Genomic DNA, 21,138 nt, shown 5'->3' with positions numbered 1-21,138 from the left:
CTATTCAATGATCTTCTTAATTTATACAATTTTTAAAAAAAAGTTAATGTTGATTTTTTTTTTTTAAAAAAAAGCATGACACTAATAGGCTTTAATTTCATGAAAGAAAATAACTCAGTTTGATCAACTCCAATTTATGATGTTATTATCAAATGACAAAATTCTAGTTTTCGGAAGTCATTTCTTGATGGTTGCTAATCAAGTTATTGGGGATTGAAATAAATAGCATAATAATAACAAAAATAAAAAAGTTAAGTAGATGTCCACTGGTTTGCGTAAGTAAAAAGTTTGACTCTTAAAAAGACATTAATTTTATGAAAGATAATTACACGGTTTGATCCACTCTATAATTAATGATGTTATTTGAACAAAATTTTCTAACTTTTGGAAATCTTGGAGAGAAATTAATTTGGTCAGTTTCTTGATTGATGGTAATCAAATAATGCATGACTTGGAAAAATCTTGCCCCGTTCTTTAATTTATTATTTGACTTTATTAATAAAATGAAAGAAAAATATTAGAGAAATTAAACAAAGGTAAGCAGAAGCCGTACTCTCGAAAATTCCTCAGGGGCGCTTAGCCGAAAGGTTTTTAAATTCTGGTCCTCTGAGTTTAAATTAAGTCACGGTTTAAGTTATCTCAAGAATATGGACTTGGTCAAATTTTTCTCAGTTATCTCAATATTGCTGCTAATTCTTTGCTAATCAGAGACACGCTGCAACTCCTCTTGGAGAAAATTGAGGAAACTCTTCTTGAAGATGGTTTAATCGTAAAAAGATAGTACATGGTGGCCGGACGGATTATAAATTAAATAAATATACCTAGCATCATTAAATTTAAAGCTTCAATAGAGAGAATTAATGCGCCGTATGATTTTGCGCTTGGTTTCGGAAATGCAGGGGATTGATTATTAATGCGATTAAAGAAAGAAAGCAAAGTCAGGGGCAAACTCCCCCTTGTTACTAAAGATTTAGTTAATTATAATTCCAAGAATTTAGCAAAAAAAAGTCTCGTAAAAGAGAATATGACCAAAGATAATTTGTTAGTAACCTTTCATGTATTAAATCTTGATCAAATAGAAAAAACAGAGACAACACAAAAACATACTCTTAATATCAATCACATATACAGATAAGAAATATATCTTCAATCCAGCAAAATCTATAGAAAAGGAATAAACACAAGATGGAATCTATCAAAAGCAAACAGCTGGCTCCAACGACAAAACACCAAATTGCAAAAATAGATAATGAAGATTATCTAATGTAATGAAGGGATTTCTATAGCTATTTCTTAGATAGCTTGGCAGAGCAATCATATCAAGAAATCATCAGGCTTTTTCAGGTAATTAAATATCAGACATGAGCAAAATACATCTTCAAAAGCACTTTCATGCTATGAATGCATCGTTGCTAAAGTGGCAAATGCTTAATAATAAGTTAATATCATAAAATCTACCTTGACAGGGTTCTTGCTAGTGATCATCCTATTCCCGCATGACAAATCACAAGGCCACATTCAAGGAAGAAAACTTCCCTCTTTCCGCATATCATATCTGGTTAGTTCTTCAATTTCATGTACTTGAGCAGGGAAAATGCATAAAGAGCTTCAAATGAGGAAACTTCAACTATAGAGGCTACAATGATGAAGAAATTGGTGGCATTAGCTCCGTGATCTTGCTTTTTTAACCTTTGAGAGATTGGCCACAACTTTATTCAAACAAGCACTCATCTTTCATTTCTAACAAAACTTCAAGAACTTTAGCCATCTCAGTACGTCCCAAATAGGTAACGTAGCTGAAGCCTCTTTCCTAATGAAGTCATGCTTTTGAACGCACTGACGCAATTGCCCTGGCAGCATGGTAATGAGTGGCAAGCAGTGCCATAAATTTTTCATTGTAGCTTTTGCTAGAAAGCTTTGGATCGATGATGACATGCAATGTTGCATCCTGTTGATCAGTACAGGAGTGGATTTTTGCAGATTAGCAACCAGCCACTCATAGTCCGACAATGTAGCTTCAGATAATGGCTCCAAAAACTCACATCTGGCCAGAATTTCAGCCGGGGGAACTCCAGCGATTAAGTTAGAACCCAGACTTGGTTTATCCATCAGAAGTTCTTCAGGCAACTTAACAAGAGTACTTTCAAGGGCAGAGGGAGATGCGCCAGGTATAACCTCTTGTTTGAAAGGCAATGCTCTTGCTGTTTGCAAGCAGAACTCTATCCATTGATGGATTAATGTAGATGGACCTCTGACTCACCCTCCAATTTGGTTTGTTTCAAGTCTTGACGCAGCAGGGATTGCCTACAAAGAGAATACAAACTTATTAGTCACATTCTCGTATTTACTGATCATTACTATGATGGAGATAACAAAGTGAATATCAAAGTAGAATGGCAGGCATGGTTATACCCAAAGATCAGCCCATAAGCTAGCATCAGACTTGGGAAAAACAACTGCAACATTAGACATATGTTTGACAGCAGGAAGACCATCACTACTCCACCTAACAGCAACCCATACATCTCCAATTCCAAATGCCTTCAGATAGTGTGTACTGTCAAACAGTTGAACCTATATAAGGCCCAATAAACTCAGATTTTGTAATACTGTTTTAGGTATTGACAAAGATATTAGCATCTATAACGGATTATTGGATAAGATAAACAATGTGGGGTGAGCAGGGGCATTCTACATGTTGTTAGACATCTTAAAGCCCACACCATAGGATTGATCAAATGTTAGGTAAACCACAATATTCGAAAACTATTTTTCATATTACATGTGTCCTTAACTCAAACTGGACAAAATAGACAATTTCAATGACTTGAATTTATAGATGATTCTACTAGAAAACTATGCACGGCAGATTTATAACATTTTTAAATGAAAACTCATCATTGTTCATCTGAAAGACTCAAGTTGCACAAACCGATTTCACTACACCAAACCAAAACTTTGTTGAACTTTCCTGGATCGACCTGATTGCACCTACAAACCCCCTTCATTACAGCTAATAACCACAATTTAATTTTTTGAAATTGGCATGCCAGACAAATTTGCTCAGTTACAAACCTATTTTTGCTTAAAAATGCATTCATCGAACGACAATGACTTGTTATTATCACTCCATTTTTTCAGTCTCTATTGCTTGCTAATTCACGTTGAGGCAACAAGCCAAATGTGGCCAATTTATCCACATCACATTAATATGGGTTTTCATTGTTTTGGGTTTTTGTTAATTTAATGAGATAGAATCTCACACTCCTTGGCATTCTCTTCAGCTAAATTTAGAAGAAAAAGCCTTTATTGCATCCATCTCAGAAAAGAACACCAACATAAGCATTCATATTTATGGAAAGGAGAGGACAACACTAAGATATGCATTCATGTGTATTAGAAGGAGAAGAAAACACTAACATATGCATTCATATGTATGAAAAGGCAGACTTTACAAACAAAATCAGCTGTCAGGCAATAATATGCATTGACCAGATATCGTTTCATTAAGAGTACTTGGTTTCCCAGTAATGCCAGATTCTGCTGAACAGAAATCCTCCCAGCAGCAACTTGCTAATTGATGTCGTTTGAATTGTATGATGCTCCCATATACTTCAAAACTGTACCAATAACCTCTCTGGGAGAATTAACCATTGAAATCCTTCCCACAAGCTGGGGCCACCACAGATCTTTCCAGTCCTTAAACCCATTTTCACTATTCATGTTATGGTCCATAGAATGCAGATCTCTCAAAAAGCATCAACAAATATCTCCTTCTAATTTCCAATTTGAACATATTGTGTAATGACCAGAGCATGTCAACATATATAACAACTATGAAGCCTATTCCTTCCCATTCCAAGCAGGCACATGCTTAAAATGAGGAGAAAAGAGCCATCAAATGCACCCAAGAAGGAAAAAAATAAAAAAACCTACCATTTGGCAGTTAATTTCAGAAAACAACCTCAAACAAGATCTCACTAATTGATGACCAAAGAAACTTCACATCATCATTTCTACATTGCACAATGAACAACATTTAAACATCAATAAACAGGATCTAACAAGATTTATTATGTTTTTGGATCATACTGATAGACTCACACGAAGATGATGAGGAACTGTAAATTACTTCACTAAAGATGTTACTTTTTCTTGTGAAAGCTTGGTCAGCATTTATTTGAGTGGATGAAATTTTTATTTTAGTTATTAGAAGCAGATCTCCAGTGGGCAACACATAAAGGTTGAGAGATATCCGGGTATAAAAAGGGAAAAGAGGAATGACGATTCCCTGTCCTTATTCACATAAATTTTGACCATGTTAGAGATACAGCTCAATGACAGAATTATAAACTACTGAACTGTTTCTTCCCATTAACTCCCCATATTCTTCATTTTGAGATATCTTCTCCAAGCTAACCGACATATCGAAGCTTACTTCATGCATTAGAAAACTTCTCCATCATGGTAAGACATGAGAGACACACCGTGTGTTTGATATATCAAACTCAAGTTAGTTGGTAAACGATATTGACACTGTTCAGTGACAATATGCAGATCAAGATTATGTAATTTTTTGGGTCAAAATGGACATAATTAGAACATAATAATCAACCTACAGTAGGAGATAGTAGTTAGAACAATTGCTCAATCTTACGCAAGAAGAATTCAGTGCTACTATCCCATTTTAAGATGCTCAAGTCGCAATCTGACATCAGTTAGCAAGTTTCAGTTACATTGACCAAATTTATTAATTGTTTGACATTAGCATCAAGCAGGAGGCTAACTGCACTTTAATAGGATCCTGGATGATGTCTACTATATGGCCTTAGAAATTGGGAGATACCTCCACCTTTGTAACTCCCTAGACATTTTAATGGATATTTTAATTGGCGGTCAATAGCTTCTCATGGTTATAGTATCTCAAGCTCTAATATTAACCCTGACTTACGAGCTAGCATTCCCAGGGAGACAATATTTAATTTTTCTAGTTCACATCCTAGCAACTCACTCATTAAGTGCCATCACTACAAGCTACAGTTCACTACATGCTACAGTGGCATAGCTTCTCATTGTTCTTAGTGTACATTTAACTACATCTAAGAAGTTTAATGAACCATTTGCAGAAGATAATATCATTGAGTTTATAAACTCTTTAAGGGGTACCATGATTACCCGTCAATGAGATGCTTCTAAAGATATTATCATCAAAAAGATTGAAGAGAAAGGCAGTCTTGATTTTGTTTCATATAAAACTAAATGAGCTTAAAGACAATTATTGCCTCAATCGGAGCCAAATTAAGCTTTCGAAATTTACTTTCCTTGTAAGCTATCACCACTGTGCCCCACTGATATGGTGCCGCGCATATTTTACCTAGAGGATCAATTTCTCCTGCATCATTCCTGCGTAGATATACCTGAGACTTCGTAAGTGCAAATAAATGCAAACAAAAAAATAAATAAAATGACTACAAAGGGAAATAAATAGACAACAAATTCCATTACCAAACTTCAATGTAAGACAATAAAAAATATCGGGACAATGATAAAGATGTTACCTTCCATTTGTGACTTAAGCATTTGAACCAATCTTGATCTTCAGCTCCAACTATTGGTTCAATCAATCTCTTTTTAATCGCAAAACTGAGCCATGGATCACCAACACTAACCAAATCAGCAGCCATATAAGAGCTGACTTAGCCTTAACTTTGTTAAAAGGCACAGATAAATTGTTAAGATCCCATCAATGCTAGCACACAAATTCATCTGAGAACTCAATCTCTTTCCTTGACTTCGCATAAAATCCTTAACCCAAGATTAAGGTATTGAATTCTGAAGAGAAACAACTCTCAAAGGCACGGTCGATGCGTACATTTTCGATTTCCAATTCTCAAATTCTTGTTCCAATTTCTCATCCTCTTTTTGTTCTGTGTCTTGATTAAGCGATTGGTCTTGTTGGGTGACAATTGGAGTGAGATGGAGCTGTGTGGGACTACCGAGAATCCGAGAAAGAGTTCTCTTTATATAGCTGAGAAAGATTGGAAATTAAAATGTTAGTACAAGTGAACAAGAAGAATTTAATGTTAGTACAAGTGAAGAAGAAGATGATGATAACACCATGACCATTCAGAGAACAGAGGCGACCAAGTGCAAGCCAACTGAATTTTACAAAATTATTTAATCACCTTTATATGATTAAAAAAACCCCAAATGTAATTTCTAAATCAATTGATGTATTGACGTGGCACTCTTTATATAGCTGGTAAAATAGTAAACAAAAAATTATTAAAAAAATTTAAAATGGACATTTAAACCTGTTTTTGTTAGTTAATTTCATTACCTGTAGTTTTAAGAATCCATCTCCTTTGAAAAAAAAAAATGGCCCATGGATGATCTAATTAATTTTAAATATTTTTATTTGATTGGCTACTTGAATTGAGAACTCGAGAGAGATTGGAAATTAAAAATTAATTTGAGTATTACCTACTTTTTTATTTAATAAAAAAAATAATATTTAGCCACCAACAAAATATTACTATGATAGAAAAATAGCACTGTAGTATGAATACTGCTATCAGCTAGTTTTGCTACAATAATATTGTAGTATGAACAATATCTTACTTTCTATTTTGATAGTGTTCAAATGTCAATACTATAAAAAAGAAAAAAAAAAACAAGTTTTATCTTACATTCTATCATGAAGTGCAACGTTATCTAAAATTTGTTATTTGAAGGATCTATTAATCGCAATTGGTACAATTAGCACAACTGAAATTGCATTTCACCTTCAAGATTATTGGGAGTCAAGATAAGGTTTCTTAATTGAGAAAGTTAACAACCAAATCTCGAATGCTGTCATTCAAGCAGTTATAATCCCAAGCCCAATCCATTTCTGACCCCAACAACCAGCCCTCCCGAATGCCCTCAACACTCATTTCTAATAATCCCCAATTTACCCCGTTGACTCAAAATGCTACACCGCCCACATCCGCACTATCTTATGCCTCAATTTTGAATTCCGTCGCCAATTCGAATCAAAAGAGAACCAATAAAAAATCATTTATGGATATTATGATCGGCCCAACTAGCTCGATGGTTCCAATCAAGACCGTTACTTCTTTTGGGGGAGAGCCTAACGTGCAATTCTCCGTTGCGGAAATTGAAGCGATGGCCATTCCCTTCAAGTTGACATTGGTTGGTAAATTTTCTTATAATAGACCTAATATGGAATTAATTCATAAATTTTTTACTTCTTTGAGATTGAAGGGAACTTTTAAGGTGTCTTTACTAGATAATTGGCATGTGTTAATTCAATTGGACGTTGAGGATGACTATTCCCGCCTATGGGTTAGGCAGACATGACACATTAATGGGAGTGTCATGAGAATTTTTAAATGGACCACCGATTTTCGGTGCTCTGAGGAGTCCCCTATAGTTCCAGTATGGATCTCATTTCCTTACTTGCCTGTCCACTTCATGCACTGTAGGGAAGCATTATTTTCTATTGCATCAGCTATTGGCAAGCCATTACGAATTGACCAAGCTACTGCCTCTTTAGCTCGCCCTTCTGTAGCTAGGGTATTAATGGAGTATGATGTTACCCAACCTCCTTTGCCAAGGATACGAATCGGGGTGGGAGATTCTGGATTTTGGCAAAATGTAATTTTTGAGAAAATCCCACTCTACTGTGCTTCCTGCAAGCACCTTGGCCATACCATTGAGACGTGTTACGTGGCCAATCCGGGGCTTCGTCCCCAGCGACCTAGTGGGAATCGACAGACCAGAGTAGAAGATGGTAAGAAGTCAGAAGTTCTACCGTCAGATACTCCACAACCGTCAGATACTCCTCGACCTAAGCCTTCCATCACTAAGCAGATTGCAGACGCGGGGTCCCCGATGACCAAACCTTCGGAGAACCGGCCTAACGTTATAAATTCTACATCCGTTCAGGAGTCGATTGCCCAAGATGACACAACTCATGATTATAAAGAACCTCGTGATCAAAGCTTGTCTCCCCTGCGGAGCATTGGTGAGTATAATCCACATCTTCATCGAGCATCCAGCACAGATTTTAGGCATTACAATTCTCATACTGATAATGATGATAGTTCTGACGAGCACCTGGCGAATAACGAACACTTTTTATCTGCTCCTGAGAATTCTGAGAGAATAGACTTAAGTCCCAATTTTAGCATTGTTGGTCAATCGAAAAAGGGATTTAAATTACTTACCGGCCGTAAGTATTGTAAGACATATTATCACCGTCTTCATTAGTCATTTTATTATGATTCTCATGTTAGGCTATGCCTTAATCTTTTCTTTTTCTATTGTATTTTTTTCTCTTGATTGGAGGTTTTGGTTTTCGTCCCTCTCCTTGTATCTTTCATTATCTTTTATAAATTGACAAGTAGGGGTCCCGCCTAACCCCCCACCTTAGAGTGGTATGTTTATTTAAAAAAAAAAACTCACTCAATCGAAACCCCAGCTTGGTGGAGGAGTTTGAATCAAGAATTGCTCGAGTCATCGGGAAATTAATATGAAATTCCACTGTGGTGGGCTTAATGTCACGGGATGAGTATTTTGCGCAGCTAACCCGTGCGGCACTTAGACAACTTTGCCGAATGTTGCTAAGTAAGCCTAGAGCTTCTCGAACTAGAGAAGAGAGCAATTGAGCCGAATAAGAGAATTTGTATTGCACAAAGAGAGATTACAATGCTTGTTGTTGTGTTTGTTGGATGCAAATGCCTAATGCCATCCCATATTTATAGGGGAGGCTTGACAAGCTCTAGAGATTCTAGAGAATTCTACCATGTGCCTAGAATTCTAGATATTTACATGTGCTGGAAATGTATGGAGTATTCTAGAATATTTACAAGCTCATTTGTGCTAGAGTTTCCTAGAAGTTTCCGGAATTGGGCCAAGCTAGCACTCTTGGCCTTGTGTTGGCTCTCTTGCCCGAAATTGTGGGCAATTGGGCTAGCGAATTGGGCGGACCGTAACATTAAGCCTTAGGGATAAAGAATAATGCGTCATCTTTTCTAGAATGAAGCTTTAATTTGTACCTGTTGTTGTAGTAGGGTATTGGCCTTTCACTGACTTTTTTTTTATGTCGAGTCATAATTTCACTTGACTTCAACTTTGTTAAAGTGAAAAAAAGAAAGGGAGAAATGAAGTATTACCTTGCACGATAACAGTAGTAAAGTCATTACCTTAATGCGATGCTACTTCTCATGAACTGTCGCCAAGTATGTCTACGTATGTTCCTTTTTCTCACATCATATTGCTATTTTAGTTAATAAACTACTGCCAGAACTAGTAAGATGTTTGATGGCTCCTCTTAATTGCTCAATGGCCATTTTAGTTAATATATCCTTTGCTACTGTCGCAATTGCTCTCCAAGTTATGCGTGTAGTTGTTCTTTTAACACCAATTCTTCCAAGTTATATGCATTGTGAATCGGCAATTTATAATTTCTAATTTTGTAGCAAGTTATATGTGTCATCGTAAGATTAATTAAGTCGAACTTGAGGAGAATATCTGTTGTAAGTTGAACAACTCTGTTTCTACATTGCCTAAAAAACACTACCACATATCATGGTTAGCAAAGATTTCTTTTATGAACTGAATGTTCTGTAGTTTTGTATACACACACACACGAAAACAATTGCAGTTATATCTTCTTCTAAAGTACATCTTTAAAGTGCTGGATGAGGAAGTGACACTCTGGTCCGCTCTCCTCACATGGCCACATTTTAAAAAAAATGTGGTAGCAACAAAATCAAACTGTGAATTTATGCTTGATCACAAAGTAACTTTATCAAAATCCATTGGTGGAGGAGGTTGAATCAGAATTTTTTCTGAGTCATGGTGAGACACTCCAATCATAAAATTGGGTTGAAATTCGTGGGAGTAAATTATAACCCCATCCAGGTTTGAAGAAGTATCCGAAGTAATGATGTGTGGTATTCTTGAACTCACTTGCACAATTTTCATCTTCATCTTTGATCACTTAAAATAGTAATGAGGATATGCCCAATAACAACTACTTATTATTTAAACTTTTAATTCAGTCCACTTCATCACTGATGAATCAAACCTCTAAATCATATACCTAACTGGCATCACATCAAATTGTGCTATTAATAGATTGTTGCCACCTGAGTCAATTAGGTAATCGGCAACCAATTTCTTTTCATTATCATGTCGAGGATATGAAGTATTTTCCACTGTTTGCGCAATGCCGAAAGCACCGATCATAGCATAACTACGCAGCACACAGTAAACAACTCCTCCTCCATATTTTACCTCAAGAATATGCTTATTTAGGTACTTTCTATGGGCTCTCTGTTCAAATTCTTCAATATCAAACTAAAACTCGATCTTCATCTTCCACTTGAAGACATACTGAGGTATAACCCAAGAGCAATGACTTGTTATTTAATAAATCACTTTCAACTTGAGACCACTTCATCCCCAATGGATCAAACCTGTAAACAGTATACACATACATCTCCCTCTCCAAAATCTTTTTAGTTTATGATATTACTATTAATAAATTGTTGTTGTTACTGATCCAGAGTCAATTAGGTAATCGTACATTAACCAGTTCTTTGCATCATCAAACGGAGGATATCGAAGTATTTTCCACCGTTTCAGGGCAACGTCAAAAGCACCGATCATAGCATAAGGCAAAAAATGGTAGACAACTCCTTGCACATATTCTAAATCGCGAAGTAAAGAGGTTCTTTAATATCAAACAAAAACCCGATCCAATCCATATCCTGGAGTCTACATATGTTGATGGAGGCCTTTTTTTGTTTTATGTTCTCACTACAAAAATCTGAGAGTCAGGAGAAACCGGAGACATTGTAAATGTTGCTTCATCATTTCACTTCATTCCCAGTTCCAGAAGTCGAATAATTTTACTGGTGAAAGGACTGTAAAAGAATAGTGAACTAGTCATTTTAGAATCTAGTGATAGTCCTAGGGTGCTCCAAAAATCTTGTGATGAGTTTGTTGATGATCACTGCGAAGACAACTCAAAAATACTGTTAAAACGATTAATTATGCATGTTGACATACTCTGCACCGTCAGTTCAGTTAGTTAGGACTCTGTTTCCAGAAAACAGAGTATAAAAGCTTACCAACTGTTTTGGCAGCTATTTTCAGAGGGACATCTGAAAGAAATTGAGAGAACGAAAGTGTGAGATTAACTCTGTATAGTCGTCTTCAATTATTAATCCTTTTTGGGGTCAATAAGGATATAGACAGAGCGAAAGTGTTCTTGATGCATTGTGTTTTTGATGTAGCAGCAACTGTAACTGTTCAATGCATAGACTATGATCCCGTCTTTTTGATGTAGCATCCTCGTGATTGATGCATTGTGTTTTTTAACTCACTTGCATAATCTGCCGCTTGAAGGAGTAACGACGTCGTAAAACTCAAGAACAAGGATTTGTTATTTAGACTTTCCACACAATCCACTCCATCTCTTAATGGATCAACTTAACTTGGAAACAGTATGCCCTTCCGAAATCATCTCATATTGAGCTATGACCACATTGTTTTCTCATGATTCAATTAATTCAATGTACAAATTGGAATATAGTGAGGTAGCCAGCCCAGTTCTAAACCACCTAGCTAGTTCACTCCCTAATCTCTGAATTTGTATTTTTGCTTGCTTGATTATTTAGTTTGAAAAGCTAAACCTCATCTTGGCACTGCAGATTAATTGATTTATGAAAAACCATAGAAAATTACAAAGAACAAAAATTAATTTCAAGAATTATAGTGTTTGTTGCTGACTAAATCAATTTCTATAAAATAAGCTGATTGCTGAAAAATAATTAATTGTGGATGCTAGTAATAAGTGGCCAAAAGCCGTTTATCATCTGTCGTTTTGGATTATAGATGGTAACGTTAATTTGACGTGTAGAAATATGCAAACATTAGTAGCTTAAGGTCTCATATAATTTAGATCTCAGTAGATTGTAGCACTGTCTCACGGTGTGCAACTATGTATTTAAAATTTTTTAAGAAACACAAAATATTATTTGGGAAATTGTAGATCTAGTAATTGCTGCCACATGCAGATTTTTGTTAGAACCAGCAGGGTAAAGATATTCTACAGTGGTTCTAATATTCTTTTATCTAAAGATAGTTCATCCAGACAATGATTCATATTTGATAAGTCAATGTATCTGCTGCAACAAACTCTCATATATAAAATCCATTTGAAGTCTAGAGCATTTATCATAAGGTTAGAACATAACTTTTACAATGTGCCGGTTTATTGTGAAATTTCGAAAAAGAGATGGAGAAATACTTTTCAACGGGAAATTAGGGAATATTTGTTGTGCGCGGAATGCGGAATCAAGCGCACCAAATAATCACAGAAAAATAAAAGACACAAGAATTACGTGGTTCGACAATTATGCCTACGTCCACGGGAGCAAGAGAAAAATAATTGTATTACTAACAATTACTGGAGTACAATATTTTAGTAATGAAAACCTCACTTCCCAAAACTCAAATACACCCAAAGCACTCTCACACACATTCTCCAATTGCTCACACTTTCAGAACTCTAAAATTGCTTCACTTGCAATTCCTCTTAAGCTCTCAAATAAATGGGATGCTCTCAAGTTTTCGGGATGCAATTCAAGCTCTCATCACTTCTCTATTTATAGCCTAAAGAATGGCCAAAATTCAACACGGCAATTTGCCCATTTGTGCTAGCTTGCATGTCACTATAGAAAGCTTGCATGCCAGCTATATGTTTGTTGAAATTTCCAAGTTTTGGTGCCAAATTTCAACACGTTTTGGCCAATTTTGTCAAGCTTTTATCATAAAGCTTTTCTTTGTCAAAAGCTTGGTTTGACTTTTACAAATCTCAAATCTCCACCTCGGCGAAAATTTGTCCAAATCTGAGCCGACTACCAACGATCCATCATCCCAAAAGTGACTGCATCTCTGTGACTGCCTACGTACCCACAAATTGGGGATCAAGCCAACTGTAGTTCAAAATTTCCCAAACTTAATGCTTTCGAAAAATTTGAATTAGTTTCAAGCAATGTTGAAACTTAACTTCAGAAATCACCTTTGTCAACATATCTGATGGGTTATCCTTGGTATTGATCTTTTTCAACAACACATCACCACCCTCGATAATCTCCCTCACATAATGATATTTCACATCTATGTGCTTCGTCCGAGCGTGATATGTTTGATTATTCGCGAGGAATGTCGCACTTTGGTTATCATAAAAGACCGCAATGTTCTCTTGGATTACTCCCAAATCACCTAACAAGCCTTTCAACCAGATAGCTTCCTTTACAGCTTCAGTTGCTGCCATGTACTCTGCTTCTGTAGTGGACAGAGCAATTGTTGATTGTAGAATCGACCTCCAGCTAACCGGACCTCCACCCAATGTGAATACGTAGCCCGTAGTTGATCTTCGCTTATCTAGGTCTCCGGTGAAATCAGAATCACAATATCCAACACATTGTTGACTACAATCCTTCTTAAATAATAACCCAACATCAACTGTCCCAAACAGATATCGGAGAATCCACTTCACCGCAAGCCAATTGATTTTTACCCAGATTGTGCATGTATCTACTAACCATGCTCACTGCTTGAGATATATCGGGCCTTGTGCATACCATAACATACATAAGACTACCCACAACACTGGCATATGGAACACGAGCCATATAATCACGTTCTTCTTGAGATGTAGGACGTGAAGAAGAGTTTAATTTGAAATGAGGAGCTAGAGGTGTACATACCAGTTTAGTTTTGTCATCCGTACCGAATCTTTCTAACACTTTCTTCAAATAAGACTTTTGAGTCAACTATACGCTCCCATTCTTCTTGTCTCTACAAATCTCCATTCCAAGTATTCTCTGTGCATCACCCAAGTCTTTCATCTCGAACTCAGAAGCCAGCTGCTTCTTCAGTCTCTCGATCTCATCTTTATTTTTCGAAGCTATAAGTATATCGTCGACATAGAGTAACAAATAGATGAAAGCTCCATCTAGTAGTCTTCTAAAGTAAACACAATGATCGTGTTCACTTCTAGTGAATTTTTGCCCTTGTATAAATTGATCAAATCTTTTATACCACTGCCTTGGCGATTTCTTCAGTCCGTACAAAGATTTAATCAACCTACTCACATGATTCTCCTTTCCAGCAACTTTGAAACCACAAGGCTGAATCATATAGATTTCCTCCTCCAAATCTCCATGTAAAAACGTCGTCTTAACATCCAATTGAGCCAACTCTAACTCATATTCTGCAACTAAGGCAAGTAGGATACGAATGGAAGTATGTTTTACAATTGGAGATAAAACTTCATTGTAGTCAATACCTTCCTTCTGAGCAAAATCTTTTGCAACGAGCCTTGCCTTATATCGAGGAGTTGATTGATTCGGAGATCCTTGCTTCTTGGTTTAGACCCATTTATTGCCAATAGCCCTTTTCCCCTTTGGTAACTTTACAAGTTCCCAAGTCTGGTTTTGATGGAAAGATTTCATCTCTTCCTCCATGGCTAACTTCCATTGATCACTTTCACTACTGCGTAATGCTTCACTGAAAGTGTTGGGGATGTCATCATCAATAACTGAAAGTGCATAGGCTACCACCATGTCTTTAGTAAGCCATCCGGGTTTCTTTATCTCTCTTCTTGGCCTTTTTGTTGCTATAAAATCATCATTATCTACATCATCAATTGTTTCTTCATTTTGTGGGACATCAGAAAAAACAACATCTTCTTCAACCCTAGGTGTCACCTCCATAGTTGAATCCTTCTCTGATGTAGAACTAACTGGTACATATGGAGTTGCATCAAACTCCACTCGTTGCAATACCTCTGTGGTCTTGTTCTCCACCTGCTGAGAACTTGAAACTTTCATTATTGAAGATTCATCAAACGTGACATCTCTGCTATACACAAACTTTTTATCTTCGAGATCGCAAAGCTTGAAGCCCTTTACTCCACCTTTGAATCCCACAAAGATAGATTTTCTAGCACGAGGATCCAGTTTACCATCTTTGACATGATAATAAGCTGGACACCCGAATACACGAAGGGAATCATAGTCTTGTGCATGCTTTCCAGACCACATTTCCATAGGAGTTTTACCTCCAATTGCAGCAGAAGGCAACCGATTTACCAAGTGACTTGCGTAGCTCACAGTTTCAGCCCAAAACTTTTTATCTAAACCAGCATTAGATAACATACATCGTACCTTCTCCAGTAAAGTACGATTCATACGCTCAGCCACATCGTTCTGTTGCGGAGTATGTCTCACCGTGAAATGTCTTTTAATACCCTCGTTCTGGCATACTTGCAAAAATGGATCAGAAGTATATTCACCATCATTATCATATCGTAATACTTTGATCTTCTGCCAATTTGAGTCTCCACCAATTTCTTCCATTTCATGAAAATCTCTAGAACCTCATCCTTAGCTCGCATAGTGTACACCCACATACGTCTAGAGAAATCATCAACAAATGTAACAAAATAATGGCTTCCACCAATTGATGCAGTCTTAGTTGGTCCTCATACATCACTGTGAATATATTCAAGGATCTTACGAGTATCGTGATTAGCCGTACCAAACTTAACCCTTGTTTTCTTGCCTATTACACAATGCTCACAGAAATTTAATTTACAGGTTTTAGTACCTTTTAAGAGTCCGTGCCTCATCAGAGTTTGCAAAGACTTCTCTCCAGCATGTCCCAGTCGTACATGCCATAGCTTGGTGGTGTCACTGTGCACTTCAACAACATTTGCTTCATTAGTTGTACCTCCTTTCAAATAGTACAAATTGTGACGTCGAACCCCTTGCAGAATCACCATAGCCCCATTTGTAAACTTCATTGTTCCATCTTCAATGGTAACCTTGTAGCCTTTAGCTTCCAAAGCACCCACATAAATTAGATTTTTCTTTAAAGTTGGAATAAATCTAACCTCTTTGAGTTCTCTGATTATTCCATCAAACATTTTGAGTCGAATTGTTCCTATCCCCATTGTGCGACAATGTTGATCATTTCCCATCACAACTGCACCGGATTCCAGATTACGAAAATCCGTAAACCATTCCTTAATAGGACACAAATGGCATGTTGCGCCAGTATCAAGTATCCACTCACTCGAACTAGCCACGTATGCTGCAGGAGTAATACTTAGTGAATAATCAGAGTCCTCATCTTTCCGTGCCATGTTTGCTGCTGCTGGTTTCTTCCCATCTCTCTTTTGAGCCTTTGGACAATCTTTCCTCCAATGACCCTTTTCATGACAAAAGGCACACTCGTCTCGAGCTATATTTCTGCTTCTCGATTTGGATCGAGAATTCTTTCCACCACGCTTTTTCTTTTTCTCCATCGCCCAATCTCTGCTCACCAAAGCTTTAGACAATGCTCGTTTAGAATTTTTGTCATTATTTCGAATCTCCAAGTTAGTCAATGCTGTGCAAACATCTTTGAAGACGATCACACTCTTCGCATATATCAAGGTAGTCACAAAATGACTATATTCCTTTGGTTGTGAGTGTAACAGAATCATAGCCTTGACTTCATCCTTAATATCTTCATCAAGATTCTTCAAATCAGTAAGTAACTTTTCAAATCTTGAGACATGATCGTGCATTGACACCTCAGGCTTCATTCAAAAGCCATATACTTGGCTCATTGCATGAAGTCGATTTTCAGGACTTTTCAGCAAGTACTTCTCCTCCAATGTACGCCACAAAGTCATCACACACTCCTCATCTTTCACCAAGTTTTTCACCTCCTTGGTCAAACAAGATCTGATCTGACCACAGGCTTTCTCGTTCATACGATCCCAAATTTTTTCATCATACAAGTGTCTTTTATTTTTCAGAACAACATCGAGATCGATTTGAATAAGGGCATTCATAACTTCGCGCCTCCACATGCCGAAGTTGATTTTCCCATCAAACTTTTCAACATCGATCTTTTGGACTCCTATAACAGGTGCTGAATAGCGATTTGACAAATCTCGCCTCCCACCTGAAGTGTCTCCTGAAATAGTCTTGGTAGATCTCTCCCCAATTTGGGAAGTTTCACATTCTACCATTTTCTCAACGAACTATTTCCACTTGAAAAACATTCTCTATGAGGTTAATTTCGCGTGAATAAATGTACCAGGAAAGTTTCCCGGAGACTGGACGGGAACTCGATCCCAATTAAAAACCAGAATCCTTAGACTCTTATTGCATTGTTCACAGAACTTTCCTAGACATGCAAAAATACACACTACTTACAATAGACTGTCTCCCAAGTACAAATGGCCGTCTCTACCATATTCGTGAACAATACCGTATACAGGAATAGTGCCGTATACGTGAATAATACCATATACGTGAACAGTACATATCCCCCCAAATACGAACCGTCGGCTCTGATACCGCTTGTTGTGCGCGGAATGCGGAATCATGCGCACCAAATAATCACAGAAAAATAAAAAACACAATAATTACGTGGTTCAGCAATTATACCTACGTCCATGTTAGAGTGCAATTTATGCACTAGTTTTGCATTGTTTACTTCTCTTAATATCGATGTTTTGCACTTAATAATAATGATTTACTTGTGTTTTACTTTTGTAGGTGCAATTCTATTGATTTGTGATAAAATTGAGGTATAAGATGATGTTTAAAGATGATTGTTCTCTTGGAGAAATTTAGAGCGTCAGAAGAACTTTATTGATAAGGCGTGGGCGCGTGCTGTCAACTACGAACCTGCAGTTTTTAGTTTAACGTGTTTTGTATTTTTGGTTATTTTTGTAATTACGAATTTAATATTTCAGATATTAGTATTTTATTTTAAATAGAATTCTAGAGGAGAAGAGAGAGAGAGTATTTAAGGGAGGAATCTATTGTGAAAAAGGGGGGATTTTGGATTGGAGAAAAAGAAACCCTAGATCTAATTTTTCTCTTCTCTCTATGAGGAACTAAACCCATTTTTCTGGTTGAAGGTTAATGAAGCTTTGATTCATCACTACTGTGAGATCTTTCTTGTGCTTTAATTGTTTTATTACTTTTTGGGTATTTGTTTATTCTCTGAATTATTTTCATGATTATGTTTGTTAATTAGGTAATTGGCCACTATTTAATTATCAACTTAATCTATTGTCAATTAAAGGATTCATCGTATGAAGAATTTAATGTTTGTGACAAATAACATAGCAGAGAGTTGTGTTGTGAGAATAAACAATCTAATTTAAATGAATCATCATATGTGTTGATTAGGATTTGGGTCTCTCTGGTTTTTCAGGCTGTCAATTGATTAAATCCTATGATCGTATCTAGGGTTGTCTATTGATTAGGGAAATAACCAACGGTCGTACCTTGGTTATCGACTAGTTAAGGAGAGATTGGCTATTAGAGGGTCTCAGTAGCTATAACCGGTCTATTCATGAGTAATAATAATCTATATTTGAATCAATGATCAGTAGTCGAATCAAGCTGAGTTAATTCCTTCAACCAGAGCTTTCTCCAATTTGAATTACAACTTTAATTTGCATTCTTGTTATTTTTAATTTGATTTTTATTATTGTCAACAATTCCCCCATTTTACGTTTACGTTTCAAAAGGATTTAAATAATTACCGATCTCTGTGGACACGACCCTGCTCAATCACTATACACAATTTATTTAGAGTAGGAATTTATTTTTGTTGGCTTCGACACCCATCAGTCCACGAGAGCAAGAGAAAAATTATTGTATTACTAACAATTATTGGAGTACAATATTTGAGTAATGAAAACCTCACTTCCCAAAACCCAAATACACCCAAAGCACTCTCACACACACTCTCCAATTGCTCACACTTTCAGAACTCTAGAATTGCTTCACTTGCAATTCCTCTTAAGCTCTCAAATAAATGGGATGCTCTCAAGTTTTCGGGATGCAATTCAAGCTCTCATCACTTCTCTATTTATAGCCTAAAGAATGGCCAAAATTCAACACGGCAATTTGCCCATTTGTGCTAGCTTGCATGCCAGCTATATGTTTGTTGAAATTTCCAAGTTTTGGTGCCAAATTTCAACACGTTTTGGTCAATTTTGTCAAGCTTTTATCATAAAGCTTTTCTTTGTCAAAAGCTTGGTTTGACTTTTACAATATTGCCCCCTTCAGAGTTTGAAAAAGCAGAGAACGAAGACTCCTGGTATTGCATGGTGCCATGGTATGCCCCGTACGCCATTCTTAATGAGAAAGTAGTAGATTGTCCTTCAATTTAATTTCTTTTTGTTCTAGGCCAAAATCAGAAAATTTTCTACTCACAAGCCGTACTTTGTTCTTGATGAACATTAGGTGGTAGTTCAAAACATGGATTCTCAAAATCAATTGTGTCAATGATATGTGGGATGATATGTGGGTGTGTCTGACATTTTTATTAATAATTTAAATAGTCCCTTGAGAAATTCTTCCATCAACAAAAATAATTTGTCCAAAAATAATTTTTTTACTTACAAGCCATACTTTGTCCTTGATGAACATTAGTTGGTAGTTCAAAACATGAATCCTCAAATCAAAATGGCAAAATTTTTTTATGAGTGATTCTTTAATTAAACAAGTGATCTAAGATTTCTATTTCTTGTGTCAATGATATGTGGGTGTGACATTTAAGAAACAATTGCAACAGTGCCCCAAGAGAACACAAAATATATTCAACCACTAAAAATATAAGTCAATTTACTTATTTATTTTTTATTTTATAAAACAAGCGGGTGTGTTGTAACTAATTTTATGTCACTTTAAAATAACTAATAATACTCTATCACCGAATGTTCAACAGATTCGTAACGTCGTAACAAAACTGCGTCAAACAAACACGTAGCCTCAGCCGTTAACTACAACCGCGCAACCGTTACATATATAGAATAGTACGAGGCGGTTCGGTTAAAGCAAGCATTTAAGAAGTGATTTAAGCTGATGCAAGCGTAAAGTATGAGAGGAATAAAACAGCTTGCTTGTAGTGTATTAAAAATTTTCTGGGCTGTGCCATTTGGAAAGTCAACGTGCTCGATTTTAGATCCTTAAAAAATTCTCTCTCTACTATTACCTTACCCGACAATACAATCCAAATAGCTGGCAGCCACACTGCACGCTTCCATTATCATCTTCTCTAGGGATGGCAATGGGGAGGGGAGGGGAGGGGACCAATCTCCCCATACCCATCCCCGATATTTTGCGTATGTCCCCGTCCCCTCCCCGTCCCCGTCAGAATTACTTGAGAGAATCCCCATCCCCTCCCCGAATAATAACAGGGGATCCCCAAGGGTCCCCGATCCCCGAACAACTAATACATTTTTGTTTTCGATTTTGAGTTAATCATATTAAAATAAAAAATTCAAATGAAAGTAAAGTTTGAAATATATCTTACATTAATATCCATTATAAAATTCACATACATTAAATTAGTAAGTAACGCAGCATGTAAGGGATACAAACTTCTTTTACAAACTATCGTGAATAAATTAATAGTCTAATACAAAATTGTTGCAAATAAAATCAAATTTAGATTCAAAATTAACTTTTTCAATGGTGGCGTGGGCACTTTATAAATAGGGATGGCAAAAATCCCCACGGGGACGGGTACCCTCGGGGATTTTCCCCATTTGGGGAGGGTATGGGGATAATTTCATACCCAATTTCTTATTCGGGGAGGGGACGGGGAAAATTTTTTACCCAATTTTTTATTCGGGGAGGGGACGGGGATGAGGTGGAATCCCCATCCCCTACCCATTTCCTCATTTTAATTTTTAATTTTATTTTTATTTTTTTAAATTACTAGTAAATAAATTATAAAATTTGAATTATAAAATTATAAATATTGGTAAAAATAACAAATATCAAAATATTTATATTATTAAACTTTTAGGCCTAATTAACTAATTAAAATCCTAAATTTTTATTTAGGACATTAAAAAAACCGGGTAAATTCTATTAGCCCAAAAATTTTGTTTTAATTTTAATATTCATTAAATGTTTTAAACTTAAATCTATTTTTTATTTATTTTTAGATGTTATAATTGCCCACAACGAATCGCAATTTTAATATCTAATTTAATCGCTCCACAAGCCTGATTTAGATTCATTGCTA

At 36.3% G+C, this 21,138-nt stretch overlaps 1 protein-coding gene and 1 pseudogene across 1 annotated transcript; one reads left to right on the top strand and one right to left on the bottom strand.

Moving 5' to 3' along the window:
• Positions 1-1,672: 1,672 nt before the first annotated feature.
• Positions 1,673-6,935, bottom strand: LOC112098110 (annotated as a pseudogene).
• A 445-nt stretch (positions 6,936-7,380) lies between these two features.
• On the top strand, positions 7,381-8,274 carry LOC112098109. The gene has a single exon (XM_024183724.1). The coding sequence runs from the start codon at positions 7,381-7,383 to the stop codon at positions 8,272-8,274; it is 894 nt and encodes a 297-aa protein (XP_024039492.1).
• The last annotated feature ends 12,864 nt before the right edge of the window (positions 8,275-21,138 follow it).

Source organism: Citrus clementina, unplaced genomic scaffold, assembly GCF_000493195.1.
Source record: "Citrus clementina cultivar Clemenules unplaced genomic scaffold, Citrus_clementina_v1.0 scaffold_5, whole genome shotgun sequence".
Classification (NCBI taxonomy): domain Eukaryota; kingdom Viridiplantae; phylum Streptophyta; class Magnoliopsida; order Sapindales; family Rutaceae; genus Citrus; species Citrus x clementina.
The sequence above is the reverse complement of the archived record's forward strand: the minus strand, read 5'-3'. Positions and strand labels throughout refer to the sequence as shown.

Bases quoted from the DNA above. Each gene is read 5' to 3' on its own strand.
- LOC112098109 (XM_024183724.1), top strand. From the start codon at position 7,381: ATGAGAATTTTTAAATGGACCACCGATTTTCGGTGCTCTGAGGAGTCC.